We start from the raw sequence: 18,300 nt of genomic DNA on the forward strand, positions 1-18,300 counted from the left end.
CTCTGGTATACAATCCGGTAATTTATTCTTTTTGCATTTCAAAGCACTTAACCTGGCCACGACGAAGGCATGGTACAAGACGAAATAAATAAAATAAATAATAATATTTCGAAAGTTTTCGTTGCTTTGGTAACTTAATTTATTTACTCTGAGTTGGTTGGTATGACTCCAATAAACATATATAATACCTGTATCTGTTGCAAAGTAGATCAAATAGGAACCGGCGCCCCTACCAGTAAACTCAGAAAACCAGGAAGGTGAAACAATAATTTCAACACATCAATTACCGATTATGCTTTGTTGTTCTAGAACTTATAAATACAACAAGATGTTAGTAACACAACATTCTTGCGATTTAAAACAAATTTTTTTTAATACCCTTTCAGAGGGTATAATGATTTCAGTTCAGTTCAGAAGTTTGCAACGCAGTGAAGGAGACTTTTCCGACCCCATATATTATATATATTCTTGATCAGCGTTACAAGACGAGTCGATCTAGCCATGCCCTTCTGTCCGTCCGTTTCTACGCAAACTAGTCTCTCAGTTTTAAAGCTATCGGGCTGAAACTTTACCAAAAGTCTTCTTTCTATTGCAGGTAGTATATAAGTCGGAACCAGCCGGATCGGACAACTATATCTTATAGCTCCCATAGGAATTAACGCGGAAAAAATGTTAAAAAAATTATATGTTTGGTGTTTTTTATCTTATAACTTTCTAAACTTGGAACCCAAATTTTTTAATTAGTGCTGAATTTCAAATTAAATTGCGTGTATATGCGTGTAAATGTATACCAATATATACGCAAAAGACTTTTTGCTTCACTGAAAACGACAAAACGGTCTTGGAACAACCGAAACAAAACAGAATAGAAAAAATCGGTTTCGCTCTGAGCGCGAGCGAGCACATTCAATAACCCATGAAACAAAAGGTTGCTCTCTGAGTATTTTCGTAAAGAATCAGAAAGAGACACTTATTTGCAGACAACGAGAAACGGTCGACAGTTATTTGCAAGCTCTGCATATAACCTTGTAAATAACATTTTGTATTTGATTTTGAATTTCGAATTAAATTTTATATATCATATAGCTACCATAGAAACGATCGGTAAATTAGTTGGAAAACATGAAAAAAAATTATATTTTTGGTGTATATAACTTCTAAGCTTGGCAATAACATTTTTTAATTAGTTCTGAATTTCGAATCAAATTTTATCAAAATCGGACGACTATATCATATAGCTGTCGTAGAAACGATCGGAAAATTGGAGGGAAACTAATATGAAACAAATTATAGCTTTGGAGCTTTTTGACATATTATCTTATAATATTGGGAATATCATTTTAAACAATTTCGAATTGATTTAATAAAAATAGGACTACTCTAAAATATAGATGTCAAAAAAATCATCTAAAAAAGAATGAACATTTTTTTTTTTATTATCACTGAAGCTAGCAAAGATCCTTAAATATTGAACATAGTGTACTAACATTGATTAATTCTAATAACTGCAAAGGTATACAAACTTCGGCTTTTACGAAGTTACTTTTCCTTACTTGTTTTTGCTAAAATATATTTGTCCCATCAATACCTGAAAAAATGATTGCCAAGTCCATTCTAATCCCCAAAAACCGCCCAAATCTGTGGTGCTCACAGTTTTCAAGCTAGAAAACATTTTTTTGATAAAAAGTATTTTCTCATCTAAAAAAATTTTTGCCACCTCCATTTTAATGGCCACAAACGGCATAAACGCTTAAATCTGTCCTCCGCCAACATAACATATACTGAAATAGCCGGTAGGTGGGGCTTTACAATATCACTTTGCTGCTCATATATCTTCATTATCCTTTTGCTCCCTTAAGCTGAGTAACGGGTACCTCTACTATTGCGTTCAATAAAAAAAAATATGAAAAAATTACTGGATTAATAAAGTAATGTAGCGTGCATTTATTACGGGTCAGTACAGTTTAAAAACATTGTTTCGTGAATATTTTCTTTAACAGGAGGAGTAATATACATTGGCATTTGAGTTCTGATCCATAATGTAAATTTTTACTAGCTGTGGAACCTCTTTTTTTATACCGCTTGTCCAGGTTCGGATTGAATATTTTCGCAATCCGACAATAGGTCCTTTTATACATGTATATCTATCCTCTTGGTGTTTTTTTGTTTTGTTTGTTTTATTTCCAAAATGAGACCTTGTATTCACAATTGGTGTTATGCAAAAAACTAAAGTTGACAACGCTTCCAGTATCGAGCTGTTGGTAACGGTAGAAATTAACGAGGTCACAATGCTCTGGCCTGTTAAGCCAGATTGTGAGCTCCAACAATTTGATGATAGGGTTTGTAGGACAGGAAGTCGGGGGACTAAGACCGCTTTCTTTCTTTCAGTCAGTAGGATTCAGTAGGGCTGTAGTAGCACTTAATATACGATTTTTTATTCCGAATGTCGGGTTATGAAATTGGAGAGAAAAGTTCTAGTTTACAGAGTTTCCACGCTTATTTTATGGTTTGCCTCTTATCGAGCTCAGTATTACCTGTGATTCTTCTGGGGCTTTTATACCCTTGCAGAGGTTATTATGATTTAAGTTAGAAGTTTGCAACGCAGTGAAAAAGACGTTTCCCACTTAATAAAGTATATATATTCTTGATCAGCATTACTAGCCGAGTCCGTCTGTCCGTCTATTTCTACGCAAACTAGTCTCTTAGTTTAAAAGCTATCTGGCTGAAATTTTTTAAGAAGTGGTTTTTTCTTTTCAAGGTAGTTGGAATCAGTCGGATCGGAAAACTATATTTTACAGCTTCCATTGAAATAATTTTTAAAAATTATGTATTTCCTGTTTTTCAACATTTAACGTCCTATGCTTGGAAATAGAAAATTGTAATCAATTCTGAATTTCGAATTTAATTTTATCAAAATCGGACTACTGTATCATAAAGCCGACGATCGGAAATTTGGTGGGAAAATAACATGAAATAAATTATAATTATTTATTATAAACAAATGGTCAGAAAAATAATGAAATAAATTTTTAAAAAATTTTGCGTTGTTTTAATATTTCTGAAGCTAGCAACAACCCTTAAAAATTTAACATAGTGTTACCAAAAATCATAGAATAAGGTTTATATTGTGCTGTTACAAACATTAATTATTTTTTATAACTGCAAGGGAATACAAACTTCGGCAAGCTGAAGTTAATTTCCTTTATTGTTTTTGTTTTTGTAATGTCTATCTCGACAAACAAATCAGTTATCTTTGAAATAAACAATAAAAAACAAAGTATATTAAATTATATTTTACTGATTGTATTTATTTTTAATATGTATGCTGGGAAACAAAAAGAAATAATTTTGCCACACTTTTGCCACGAGGCAATCCGTTTGTGAAAACAGTCATACTTAATTCCAACTCAATGTCCTGTGGCCCTTCCAGAGATTTTTTCAATAATACATTGACTTGGTTATTGCTTTTTAAAATGCTGTTAATTATATAATTATAAATATTACGATATTTTTATAAGTACTAATTAAAAAACAAAATACTTACTCAAAGTGCATAGCAGTAGCTTTTTCAATATTGCTCGTTGCTTGTATGCGAACAATCTTAAGATCAAAATCTATGTTATCATACCAAAGTGGACCTCTCAATGTGAATATTGTTCTACCCTCTGGAGCGATCATTAACTTGGAAACAAAGGTTATAAAATTATAGGTAAAAGCCGACGGCTGTATGTAACATTCTTCTCCCTCGCAGAAGTTAGTGTTTTGTCGACACCGGCTGCAAGTAAAAAGCATATAAAAACTACTGTGGGAAAAAAGTATCGAGCATTTTTTTACAATTCTAGTTTACATCCAAAAAATTTCAGATTATATATCGCATTTTCTAGAGTTATTTCGGGCTCCTGTACATGCTGGTGTTTGATTTTTGATTTGGTGGTGGTTTGATTTTTATACCCTTGCAGAGGGTATAATGATTTCAGTCAGAAGTTCGCAACGCAGTGAAGGAGACGTTTCCGACCCCATAAAGTATAAATATTCTTGATCAGCGTCACTAGACGAGTCTGTCTGTCCGTCCGTTTCTACGCAAACTAGTCTCTCAGTTTTTAAGCTATCGGGCTTGAACTTTTCCAAAAGTCTTCTTCCCATTGCAGGTAGTATATACGTCGGAACCAGCCGGATCGGACAACTATATCTTAAAGCTCCCATAGGAACTATCGGGGAAAATATTAAAAACAATTATATTTTCGGTTTTTTTAACACATAACCTTCTAAGCTTGGAAATACCATTTTTTAATTAGTTGTGAATTTCGAATTAAATTTTATCTAAATCGGAAGACTATATCATATAGCTGCCATATAAACAATCGGGAAATTAGTCGGAATAACATGAAAAAATGTATTAGTAAAGTTGATTATTTCTTATAACTGCAAGGGTATACAAACTTCGGCTTGCCGAAGTTAACTTCCTATCTTAAACGAGTTATAAAAAATCTTCCGTTTTATTCGTTCTTATGTGAGTGGACTGAAGTTCAGAATGAAAATAGCAGAAATGCAAAGGGCGATAAGATCCCTTTCCGCGGACTTTTTCAGCAATTTTAAGTTGAAATTGGTATTGAGTTTATTCGGGAGATAGAGATGCAGACAAAACTATGGAATGAGATTTGTCTCTAGTTTTTAAAATTAAGAGGAATAATTTCTTACTTTTGTCATTGTCTGGACCTGACATCATTGCTTTTCTTCTAATGACTTTTTTTTTAAGGGCAATCGATTGATATTCAAGAGACGAATACCTTTTAGTTAAATTGGTTTCTCTAGCATAAAAACTGAGACCGCCTAGAATAGGCGTGCAACATTGGCGTTTCAAAGGTGTGCTGCGTAAATCCCAACCCTGTAGCCTTGATAGTTTTCAAAATATCAGCATTCATATGAACGGTATGTGGGTGTTAGAGTGTCGTCAATAATTTCACCTGTTACTCGTATCGTAAAAGGGTGTATAGTAAAAGGATATACTAGATTCGTCGGAAAGTATGTTACAGGTAGAAGGAAGCTTTTTCGACCTTAGAAAGTATGCATGTTCTTGATCGGGATCACTAGCTGAGTCGATCTAGCTATTCCATTCGGACCGTCAGACTTGTAGCGCTTAATTTCACAATAATTTCCATAGGAAAAATTCAGGGTTTGGCGCCACGTAAACTTCTTCAGGGGGTTTAGCGGCAATTTTTTCGACGAAGCGTTCGCTGGAATTTCAGGAAGAAATATTCCCTTAGAAGCGAGCGCAAAACAATTTATTTTTTAAACAAATATATATTTATAAATTTGTTCTTCCAAAACATTTAAAACATAATCAATAGATAAAAACTTAGTTAACGTTGCTAGTGAAATAAAATACAATACTTAAATATGTCAAAATATGAAAGCATTAGCAGGTTGTAACTCTTAAATTGTCCAAATAATAATAAATAATATATGTGTAACGAACGATAACCTTTAATAGCATATACATAAATATATTTTAATGCAAAAAGTAAGTAAAAAAATATTTTTAGGAATTCGGATATTTTAAATATATTGAAATCGAATTTAAAAAAAGTGATTTATTGCATACTATTTTAAAATAATGGTAAGTATATTAAAAAATTGGTAAAGATTTAGTTGTATTTTTAAGAAAAGTAATTAAAACAAATTTAAGTTTGTATAAAAAAACACCAAATTGCAACTCAGGGATGCAACAATTCTATCGAATGCACTTGTCAATCCTCTCTACCGGATCAAAAAAGTATAGTTGCAACTGTTTTTAATGTGTTTCATAACAAAACTATTTTTAACTCTAGTTTTGCTAGCATTGTGACAGTATATTGCAATGGATATAAATGTAAATAAAACTAGTTTTAAAAGTATAACTGTGTTACCGGCGAAGCCTGTAATATTTGTACATGTGTACTTATATGTGTATTCGGTTTGGCGGCGGAATAATTTAATGCAAAATAAAAATGGTTAATCTAACAAAGAGTGTATTAAAGGTATTAACACTAGTTCATTATCATCAAACGGCATATTTTTACATTTTGTATTTATCATATTTACAGAAGCCATAACGTCTGACGGCTCTAGTTTCGGAGACTATACCAAAAATGTCAGTGAGGCGCTTCAAAAGCCAATGAATAGAACCTACAAAGAAGACGCCAGGACTAAGAAAATATTCAAAAAAGACTAAACTAATTTGTAGTTAGCAAACGTTCCTTACTCATATATAAGTATTAAAGGTAAGATAAGTCCAATATGTATTTTTACATTAAAAAAAACCTAAATTAAAATTATTTATTATATGAAAAACAAAAAAAATTAAATTCGATTTAAATTTAATTTTGTTATTTTTTTAATGCCATTTTAAAAGAAAGTTTCTCTAAAAAGGCGATGGAAATTCGGGGGGCTAGGCACGAAAAATTAAGACACCTTGAATTTCCCGGGACTTTTTTCTACGTAAAACAAACATTTTGAACAGCCTTAATAAGAGCGAATGGACTTTGTCCACAATGGGGATCTGAAACCTGCAGACCATTTCCATAGAAAAAATGTACAAGTACAGGTCCGACTGGGATGTCCGTCTGTCCGTATGAACGCTGAGATCGGAAACTATAATAGCTAGCTTTTGCACTGAGAAATCGCGGTTTTTCTAGGATAATTTCTCCGCGAATTGTAAATACTACACGTTGTTACTTTGGCACTTACTTTTTTTGGTCTGAATCAATTGCGTATCCATATGGGCAATTAATGGTAGTGCATTTGTAGCTTCCACGGGTGTTCGTGCATATGTCATTCTACAAATAAATGAGAAAAATATAACTTGTTTTGTTAATGATTGATTAGTCAAAATATCCAAAAATATAAACATCCTCGGAATTATGGGCAGAACTCAAATATATTTGTAAAAGTAACATATATTTCCTGACAAATGACTTCGCGCGACCAAATTATATTCCCAAGAGTAGAAGATAATATGTTAAAAAACACTTAAAATATTTTGTATCATATCGCAAATGACATCATTCCAGCACGCATTCTTTCAATATAAAATGACATCAAAAAGTGTTGGCTCTGTCAATTCCTTTTACACGGGTATGAGGCCAAAAAGATATATTCCATTGGAATGCACCTAGACGCAACAAACTTAACACATTCTAAGTGCACTCTTTTTTAATACATCTGGAAGCAACTAACTAAACACATTGTGGGTGCCCTCTTTTAGTGCACCCGTAACATGTACACAGGAATGCACTATCGCTTTCAAAAATCAAATAAGCTTTCGCAAATAATAGATAAATTTATATGGATTTCAATTTTTTTTAATTTTAATTTTTATTTCAATATTTAAATTTAATCGGACTTGCTTTTCTTTTGTACGGAGGCTTGCTTGATGATTATCTGTTTGCTTTTTTTCACTTCCTCTTTACTTCTTGCCCTTGGTGTGCACACCCCTTTCTTGCGATTCTGAAAGATATGATAATAATAAAATATTATATACATACATACATTAATTACATATATTAATTACGAATATACAATTCCTTCGGTTTTTATACCCGTTACTCGTAGAGTAAAAGGGTATACTAGATTAATCAGAAAGTATAAAACAGGTAAAAGGAAGCATTTCCGATCTTATCAAGTATACATACATATTCTTGATCAGGATCACTAGCCGAGTCGATCTAGCCATGTCCGTTTGTCCGTATGAACGCTGAGATCTCGGAAGTATAAGAGCTAGAATATTCATACTTGGCATGCAGATTCCTCGCTTCCTACGAACGTTTGTTCAGCGGAGTGCCACGCCCTTTCTAATCCGCGATAATCTGTAGCGCCTAAAGTTTTTATGATAAAAATTGTAACTTAAAATGTATTTGTCTCATCAATACCTATCGACTCACCAAATTAAAAGGCTGCCACGGCCACTCTAACGCGCACAAATGGCCAAAACGTTTAAATCTGTCTGCCTCCCACATAACATCCACTGAAATTGCCGGTAGGTGGCGCCATAAAATATAGCTTTTCTGCTTATATATCTTCATTTCCATTTTGCTCTCTTAAGCTGAGTAACGGGTATCTGATAGTCGAGGCACTCGACTATAGCGTTCTTCCTTGTTTATTTTCACTTTATTGTTCATATTGAACTAAATTAACTACGCTTAACTGATCTACATTACATACACTTGACTTACCTGTAAATGTACCTATACGATGCAAGAATGTTACGTTTTAATTGCAACTGAGAAATGCAAGAGACGAGATAAACACGAGCTCTTTTGCATGTTCCCTTTTCTCTTCCCTGCAAGCAAAAGGTTGATAATTATATCGCCTATCGTCCAGAAGTCACTTCTTAGTAACATCTGGAAGATAGAAAAACGACAAACATAGACACACGCGATAAAAAAACATTTTACAACAACAAAAAGGTCCGCGATCGTGAAGAAGTAACTTCTTTAAAACTTCTTCTTCTAGATGATAGAACCCATTTTACTAAAACAAAATTATTGGGAAAAATTCCTCGGGTCCACCTTTTGACCCACGCTATTATTTTGAGAATAGAATAGAATGACAATTTTTTTATTTCATATGTAAGTAAATAAAATTATTAATCAGCATTTCCGGTATGCCAAGAACCGTGTCTACAAGCGCCCAAAGGCCTTATAAGATAAATAAATGCAATATAAGGAGGAACGTGTAAAACAAGTTTTTTATTCAGAATTTTCAATCGGGAAAGGCCCTTCTGGTAACTACTTCAAGCGTCTATAAAGTCACTTCCTATTAACTTCCAGAAGTGACTCGGGAAGAAATGTGCCAATTCGGCGTCACTTCTCGGAGTCACTTCGGCGAAACTTCCAAAATCATTTCGGCGATATCGCATTCGGATCGCAGAAACGACTACCGTCGGGAAAAAAATTTGCCTCTTCGGCGGCCCTTGTCGAAGTCACGAAGACACTTCCAGGAGTTACTTTTGCGACACTTCTTGAAGTGACTTCGGTGACACTTCCAGGAGACTTTTCTTTCCGACGGGAGTCACTTCCGAATGCGATATCTCGTACGACAGTTTTCACCTTTTAGAAGTCACTTAGAAGTGCCTTCCGCGATAGAAAATGCTTTCAGGGCTTTTTCTTTGAGTATCAAAAGTATAGTTCCAAACCTTCTTTCGGGTTTCATATTTGTTTTTTAAATTTCCAGTAAAATACACGTGAATGCACTACATTCATATACCACAAGTCTTACATTTCATTGAACTTGGTGAGAACCGTTGCCCTAGAGAAGCTAATAACATCGATGCATCGAACATCGAGATTTTTCGATGTTTTTGTTGATACCGATGTTAACCGATGTTATAAGTTGGCTTATAAACGGTTTTATTATAGTCGAGGCGTACGACTATAGCGTTCGCTTCGTTTCAATCTGTGTTTCCAGTTTTAGCCCTGAACATAGATAGAGGAATTCTAAAAAAAACGAAACCCAGGAAGCTCTGTGGCTCACACTGCTGTTTCGTAACCAGAGTTCCAAAATTTTGTTGTGTGTGTGCAGAGCTAACATTGCTTGTCCAGTCCAAGCTAAAGTTGCCGGAATATTCATTTTAAATAAATGCTGCAAAACGGCAAACTTTTACTGTAAATAATACTAACGCAGGGCAAATTTTTTTGAAAAATAGGTGCATAGCTGAGTAAGTAAAAAGCACAGAAACAGGCTGAAAATCGTGGACTGTATCGACTTGCCTGGTTGTCCACCAAGTTAAAAGTTGTTATCGCAAATTTTAAAATTTATTATCCTTTCTTGACCTAATGCAATACATACCCTGCCTGTACAAACTTGATTATTGGAATTAGTTGCACATTCATCTATATCCCGACACGTGTTCCCGTCTGGAGACAACAAATAACCACGTGGGCAGGAGCATTGGTAGGATCCTGGAGTGTTGATGCATAATCTTTAAAATAATAACAATAAATTTCAGTTGCAATATAATCGATAATTACAAATAAGAAAAATATAATACCGAAGAATCGAAAATAACGTTAAATACATACCCCATACATAGCTTATAATCCTTATGTACTTCGCATTCATTTATGTCATCGCAAGTGCGGTTATCCTGGCCTAGTTGGTACCCGGGGTTACATGTACATCGATATCCTCCCCAAAAATTAACACACTTTTGTTGGCAAAGACCCGGAATTACGTTACACTCATCGATATCAAAACATTGTGTGTTATTGTTGTTGTCAGCTTTCTTTTGAAAACCACTTTTGCACTCACAATAGTAGGACCCTATCGTGTTAAAGCAGTGAGCAGTGGATGGACATACACGTTGATCCTTCGAGCATTCATTTATGTCTTCACATGTTTTACCACCAGAGCTGAGTCGCTTGAGTTCATGACCTATCGGACAAGTGCACACATACCCGCCGTTCCGATTTCGGCAAATTTGGTTTTCTCCGCAGTTGTGTTCTCCACTCTCGCACTCGTCAATGTCTGTCAAGTAAAGAAAAAATGTTAATGTCTCTAATTTATAAGCACCAAACTTAAAGATAAACACTAGTTTGAAGCAAAAAAATGTCCGAATTTGTTATTATAGGTTCCCTTTTTACTCTGCTGTAACTGCTGTTTATGAGATGTTGGGTTTTTGTGTTGTTCAAAGGCATTGCAAAATACCTGTACTCATGAAAGAAATAGTTTATGTAAAGTAGTACAAATCAAAGAACTTTTGTTAACCTTGCAAAGGGTGATTTAAATCAGATGATTTCTATGCAATCGAATTTAAAAAACATAGTTTCGGTATTGCTTGTCATAATAGCTTCTTAAAGTTTCGAATTCAATTTTATTAAATGGGATAGGTAATCTAGGATTGCATACTAGCCCTTAAAGATAAAAAATTGGTTTGAGAGAAAGAGCGGTGAAAGTGTAAAAGTAAAAATTTGGAAAAGTTGATCTGTTCGGGCGGATGAAGGTACATATACACCCCCGCTATTTACCTAGCTTAATATATATATATATCATGATTTGTCTAAATACCACCGTTTAAAAACAATGAACACAAGATTTTATATTCGAATTTTTGTTTAGCTTTTCTTTTGATTTTCCAAAATTGCTCCAACGCACTATGGGAAATTTGACCACTTTTTGTGGCATTAATTAATGTCTTAAAAGCAAAGCAATATTTAAAAGATTTGTTTTTTGAATTAAGTATATAAAATTTAAAGGAAATTAAAAAATTAATATGGGCGTGATTCCGCCTTTTTTTAAAGAAATAATTTTTTTAGAAAAAAAATTCTTTACTGTTTTTTTTTAAAGACTGAACGTTAAATAAAAAAAAAATGTATTGGTATTTTTTTCACCCATTTTTAGGACAAATCGCAATTTTACTTTTAATTACCATTATAATTCTTACAAAAATACTAAAATCCCTTATATCTACGTTAAGTAAGTGAAATGATGTTGTAAAATATTTTTAAATTAATTAATATTTAATAACAAGGAAGGTTACGTATTGTTTTTTTTAAGCTAACGTTGGAAGTGAAACTTACTAGAAAAAAAGCGGGAAATATACTGTATTAGGTAGGGGTCTTAAAAGCCAAATTTTAGCAAAAGTGCACTTTTATACTAACTGAGTCTAATGAGAATTAAATGCTCTACAAGATGAAAAAGGTTTTAGAGGTGGAGCGAGCTGGACTCACTTTGTAGCTCTATTTAAAAATAAAAATTAATTTAAAGATTTCGTTTTTTTTTAGGTTAGAACTTACATACGATTATACTATCACCACAATCGATAACTACAATATCAAGGTCAAATACACAAGTTACAAGCCTGTCTGATTAAATGGCATTTAAAAAACGGCAGTTGTTTGCTTAGTTGTACACTTTTTAACCATTTTAACTTTAAAGAATAATTGAGGATTTACTAGAGCTGCCACCTCGTTGAAATAACAACAAACTTTACCAGCTGATAACTTAACTTTTCTGTTAGTAACATTGGAGATTGATGTTATCTTAATCCAGTCTGATAGTCTGTTAAACTTTTCTGTTAGTAACATTGGAGATTGATGTTATCCTAATCCATTCTGATAGTCAAAATCAATTTCAACCCACTTTTGAAAAATGGGTTTTGGCCAAAAAAAGTGGTAAAATTTACCATAGTACAACGGCTTCGTGTAAAATTTTAAAGTGTAAAGCCCAAAAAAATTTTGTAAAAATGTACCTTTTAAAGTTATTAGACAACAAAACTAGTTTAGGACATCTAACACTCTATTTATTTATTATTTATTAAAATTCTTATAAAAAGTTCCGCATAAGAACCTTTGTGATTGTTGTTTGATTTTAATGAACGGTAGCAATAGGGGGAACAAATTGTGGACTATGACGGGCTCCAGCAGTGGAACCGCAGTTTAGTCATATAAGAAATAAAACACCTGTTTTATGGCAGTGTTAATAATTGCCGAGGTTGGCAAAAACTTTCCCTGCTGTAAACTTTTTGGACAATTACAAGCTAAAATGAAATGGTATGTAAAACAAAGACCTTTTTTATCTTTGAATATAAAGCAATCGCTAGATTTTTTTAAGCAATTAGTGTTCATGCTGTCGGATAAAAAATCTGAAAGACTTGTTTTTTTATACAACCACATTAAAAACAAGAATGGAAGTTAACTTAGGCAAGCCGAAGTTTTTATACCCTTGCACCTATAAGATAATCAACTTTAGTAACAGCATTAGAAATTTTTAAGGATTGTTGCTGATTTCAGTGATGTTAAAAAATATCATATAAAAATTATTTCATTATTTTTTTCAGGCCATTTTATTGACATCTATATGTTATAGTAGCCCGATTTTTATTAAATTGAATTCGAAATTCTTAAAAATATAAAAAATTATATTCCCTATATTATAAGATAATATGTCAAATAGCCCCAAAGCTATAATTTGTTTCATATTATTTTCCTACACAGAAAAAAATGAGTCGAGATCAATTTGATATGCGCATGGTAAGTTTGTGTTTTTTCGACAAATATCAATTTTACCATGAAATAATGTCAAATTGATACCAAAAAAATTTAATTTTCACGAATTTTCTCTTTTCGAATATTTCTTGACATCGAAAAAGAGATGATAGAGCAATATGGCGGCGTTAATTACGTGAGTGAAAGCGAAATAGACCTATTCGAAATTCGACTTGGCTAACTTCAAACATGTCTCGCGTGCACTAACATGGTTTTCATGGCTTTTGAATTTAACGCCCGCGGAAAACGATAGACCAGCTGCTAAGGTGTCTGTCTATGATGCTGAAGGTCCCAGGTTCAACTACGCCCCAAGGCAGAGTATGCTTTATGTGTTTAAGAATAATATCTGATATGTCTTTATAATTTTTATAACAAAGTATACCAATCCTACCAGTACCTACGTTCCTATGACAGCTATATGAAATAGATATATAATTCAGAACTAAGTAAAAAATGTTATTTTCAAGGAGGTTATATGTTTGCATGGTAGCTATGGTCGTCCGATTTTGATAAAATTTAATTCGAAATTCAAAACCAATTAAAAAATGTTATTTTTAAGCGTAAGAGGTTATATGTTAAAAAACACCAAAGATATATATATATTTTTAATTTTTTCCCCGATAGTTCCTATGGAAGCTATAACATATAGTTGTCCGATCCGGCTGTATCCGACTTATATACTACCTGCAATAGAAGGAAGACTCTTGGGAAGGTTTCATCCCGATAGCTTTAATACCGAGAGACTAGTCTGCGTAGAAACGGACGGACAGACGAACATGGCTAGATCAACTTGTCTGGTGACGCTGATCAAGAATATATATACTTTATGGTTGCGTTGCAAACCACTGACTGAAATCGGTATACCCTCTGCAAGGGTATAAAAAACAAAGTACAACAAAAACTTTGAAATCTAATTCCAAGATCCTTATACAGCTTAGAATCGGGAATGACGGTTTCCATGATTAAACTGGGCGTTCCAACGTATGAAACGACGTAATTATACCAGTTCGTGTAAGGTATACAATTTTTTTGCATCTTTTTTTTTATTTTTCAAATTAAATGCATAATATCTGAAGAATATTTTTCCAAAATTTGAAGTCAATTAAAGCAAAATTGACGAATTTACGAATATTTTTATACCTGCCGGATTTTCGTCTTACAATTGATTTTTTCGTGTTTAAAACTTTAAAGGAAAGGTTTTAAAATCATAGCTTAAACACTCCTGCTCCGATCCTTTCGTTTTTGTTCGTAATTTTGATTTTACAATGACAAATTATCCGATTTAATTCCAAAAAAAAGTTTTTTTTTCGCAAATTGTTAAAAAAAATTAAGTAATCGGAATTTCTAAAAAAAACTCGACAGTGTTACGTGGGCAAACTATTATCTAACGAATGAGCAACGATTTTTTGATTTCTGATGATCCATCACCAAGTTATTAAGGGCAATTTTTTTCATAACACGTCCGGACAATTGAATTAAATATTTCTTTGTTAAAATTTGATAAGACATTCTTCAAATGTCATACTTTAATTTACTTTTCGTTGGGTAAAAACTCTTTGTTGTCAGGAAAAAAATAATAAAAACTTGACTTTTTCCTAATTTTTGAACTAACCCGGGGTTTTTAGTATATTGGTATTTTTGGAGAGTGTTTGTATTGTATCCGTATGTACATTTATTTGGAAATTGTTGAAAAGAGTAAAGGGTACCTTCAAGTCGGTGCACCCGACTTCTGTTTTGTATTCTATGATAAATTTGCAATGTCACTTGCCTGTACATGATTTTCCGTCAGCTGTTGATTTGTATCCTGCCGAGCAATGAAGAAGGCTTTCGCAGCGAAAATGCCCATTTGTGTTTATGCAACGTTGATGGTTACCACAAGCTTTCTTTTCCACACATTCATTTATATCTTAAAATGAAAAAATAACTTAGTTGTAATGCACGAAAAAAAATGTTATATCCTTTTAATGCAAGTTTTACCCAGGTCTATTGTACTCGTAATTGAATATCAAAATTGATGTTTATGCTAATTCCCTATTCACAGCGACTCTCCGCAAGAAATACAATACAAAAGTTACAATCAACAAAGTTTCACTTGTGAATAACGCGTGACTTCTCAGCTTGCAAGAGGGAAGAACAAGTGACTCCATTTAGACAAGTGTATGGGATGTTCGCTTTTTTAAAAGTGAAATGAAAATTAATAGAAGTAGTGAAATCACTTGTGAAATTCACATTATTTTCGACTTCTAAAATCCCCTCCTAGTAACACGTACCAATGAGTTTTCACCTATGAAAACATTGAATTTTAAATACATACATTTTTATTATTAATTCATCACTATTATTTACTTCATTATAACCTTTCAGAGGATGTTATGATTTCAGTCAGAAGTTTGCAACCCACTGAAGGAGACATTTCCGACCTAAAATGCATATGTTCTTGATCAGCATCACTAGACGAGTCGATCTAGCCATGTCCGTTCGTCCGTTTCTAAGCAAAATAGTCTTTCAGTTTTAAAGTTATCGAACTAAAATTTTCCCGAAGGTCGTTTTTCTTTAGCAGGCAGTATTTTTTTTTAATAACTAAAGCTAGCGACAATCTTCAAAAATGTAAGATGGTGTTACTAACATTGATTATTTCAGCTGTCAGCTGTTGATTTGTATCCTGCCGAGCAATGAAGAAGGCTTTCGCAGCGAAAATGCCCATTTGTGTTTATGCAACGTTGATGGTTACCACAAGCTTTCTTTTCCACACATTCATTTATATCTTAAAATGAAAAAATAACTTAGTTGTAATGCACGAAAAAAAATGTTATATCCTTTTAATGCAAGTTTTACCCAGGTCTATTGTACTCGTAATTGAATATCAAAATTGATGTTTATGCTAATTCCCTATTCACAGCGACTCTCCGCAAGAAATACAATACAAAAGTTACAATCAACAAAGTTTCACTTGTGAATAACGCGTGACTTCTCAGCTTGCAAGAGGGAAGAACAAGTGACTCCATTTAGACAAGTGTATGGTATGTCCGCTTTTTTAAAAGTGAAATGAAAATTAATAGAAGTAGTGACATCACTTGTGAAATTCACATTATTTTCGACTTCTAAATTCCCCTCCTAGTAACACGTACCAATGAGTTTTCACCTATGAAAACATTGAATTTTAAATACATACATTTTTATTATTAATTCATCACTATTATTTACTTCATTATAACCTTTCAGAGGATGTTATGATTTCAGTCAGAAGTTTGCAACCCACTGAAGGAGACATTTCCGACCTAAAATGCATATGTTCTTGATCAGCATCACTAGACGAGTCGATCTAGCCATGTCCGTTCGTCCGTTTCTAAGCAAAATAGTCTTTCAGTTTTAAAGTTATCGAACTAAAATTTTCCCGAAGGTCGTTTTTCTTTAGCAGGCAGTATTTTTTAATAACTGAAGCTAGCGACAATCTTCAAAAATGTAAGATGGTGTTACTAACATTGATTATTTCTTATAACAGCAAGGGTGTACAAACTTTGGCTTTCCAAAGTTAACTTCTGTTTCTGTTTATATAAATCTTCCTGTACAAATCTCCCGCACATGTTTGGATTATCACTGTGGACTAGTGACGAAGTGGATCAGGAGGGAAGGCGACTACTATATATACACGAAGAAAAACAAATTTATAGTAATCGTCCAATTGTTTCGTCTGATACATTAATCAAAAGGACTTGCAAAAACTAAAAGAAATGCATACCAACCTTTAAGTAAATCAATTGGCTTGGGAGAAAGAGCGGTGAAAGTGTAAAAGGGAAAATTTAGAAATTTGAATCTGTTGTGGCCGGTGGGTATAAATACCCCCCGCGATTCACATAGTTGTATTCTCCAAATACGCGTCAAATGACACCTCAACTGTCCAAATGGGATGCTCTGTTTAAAAGTAATGCGCAGAACAAGATTTTGGGGGACTGCTCAAAATAAAAATTTTATTTTGTTTGTCAGTTTGTACCAAAATGATATTTTAGAGTCCTGAAAGTTATAGAAAATGTTAAACAGCTCAATGTAAGAAACATTAGTTCTACCGCTTTTGGCAAAACTTGATAGTTTGGCGTGAAAACAGTAATAAATAACTAAATTTTGTGTACCCATAACTTGTAAAGTACCGAAGCTACAGGCTTGTGCTATACGTCGTCATTTTTAAAAATATTACAATTAATTACAGAAATTCGGAATTCGTCATAATTGTACTGTCGGATCAACAATTGAGCGTCTGGTGAAAAAATTCGAATCTACAGGTAGTGGGACAAAGAAGTGCTGAAAAAGTAAAAAATATTCCTGCCGCAAACGACATAAAGAAATGCTTATCGCTCTTTGACGCTAATACAGTTCTCCAAGAATACGATTTTCATATATAATGGCGTCCAATGTAGTTTCACAAAAATAAATATTCTAAGTCGTTTTTCTTATAGTTTAAAGAGGTATATTAATATAAATTCGTATAATTTCAAATGAAACCAGAGAGAAGGCTATAGTCGATGCCATATACTATCAAATACCCATTAATCAGCAGAGAGGAGCGCGACGGAGATAAAAATAAAAAGTAGCAAATCGCCTGTTCCCAAATTGCACATTTTATTTTTTTATTAACATTTGTATGAATTTTCCAAATTAAACAATTTTTGATGATCATAAACATCTTATTGGGCGTGCGAAAACAAACTTGCGCTACGCAAGAACTTCGACGGACGAATATGGCTAGATCAACTCTGATAATTATCGGAGCAAGAATATACATATCACTATGGAGGGGAGTTCACGTAGTGGCGAAGCGCACCAGTGAGTGACAACTACTATAAATAGCCGTAGAATTGAAAATCTGCTCGATTGGACAGAGTGATCTAATAATTTTGCATACCAAGAATTTGGAAATATAAATTTGTTTGGGAGAAAAAGGGGTGGCGAAAATTTAGAAAATTGGAGCTGCTGGAGTCGGTGGGGATAAATGTCCCTGGCTTTTAACCTAGTTTTATTCTTACTGAGAATACGCGTCGAATGACAACTCATTTGTTAATATTCTATATGGTGTTCAAAAGTAAATCCAACCAGTAGGGAAGTTAACTTCGGCAAACCGAAGTTTGTATACTCTTGCAGCTTGTTGCTAGCTTGAGTGCAATTAAAAAATAATTTTTAAAATAATTATTTCATTATTTCTCTGACCGTTTCTTTGACAGCTATATGTTAGAGTCGTTCGATTTAATTAAACTTAATTCAAAATTTTAAAAAAGATAAAAAATGA

The 18,300-nt window shown here is 33.3% G+C and overlaps 1 protein-coding gene across 1 annotated transcript in view; it reads right to left on the minus strand.

Annotated features, from left to right (window-relative positions):
• Positions 1-3,282: 3,282 nt before the first annotated feature.
• The window catches only part of LOC108024913 (fibulin-1), a 28,261-nt gene continuing 13,243 nt past the window's right edge, over positions 3,283-18,300 (minus strand). Inside the window, exons 8-13 of the mRNA XM_017095108.3 lie at positions 14,791-14,928; positions 10,059-10,503; positions 9,826-9,958; positions 6,727-6,815; positions 3,545-3,775; positions 3,283-3,476 (exon numbers count right to left, since the gene is read on the minus strand). Coding sequence (XP_016950597.1) covers positions 3,314-3,476; positions 3,545-3,775; positions 6,727-6,815; positions 9,826-9,958; positions 10,059-10,503; positions 14,791-14,928 — 1,199 coding nt within the window. The 3' untranslated portion in view covers positions 3,283-3,313. The remainder of the gene's footprint in view (positions 3,477-3,544; positions 3,776-6,726; positions 6,816-9,825; positions 9,959-10,058; positions 10,504-14,790; positions 14,929-18,300) is intronic.

Source organism: Drosophila biarmipes, chromosome 4 (assembly GCF_025231255.1).
Source record: "Drosophila biarmipes strain raj3 chromosome 4, RU_DBia_V1.1, whole genome shotgun sequence".
Classification (NCBI taxonomy): Eukaryota; Metazoa; Arthropoda; class Insecta; order Diptera; family Drosophilidae; genus Drosophila; species Drosophila biarmipes.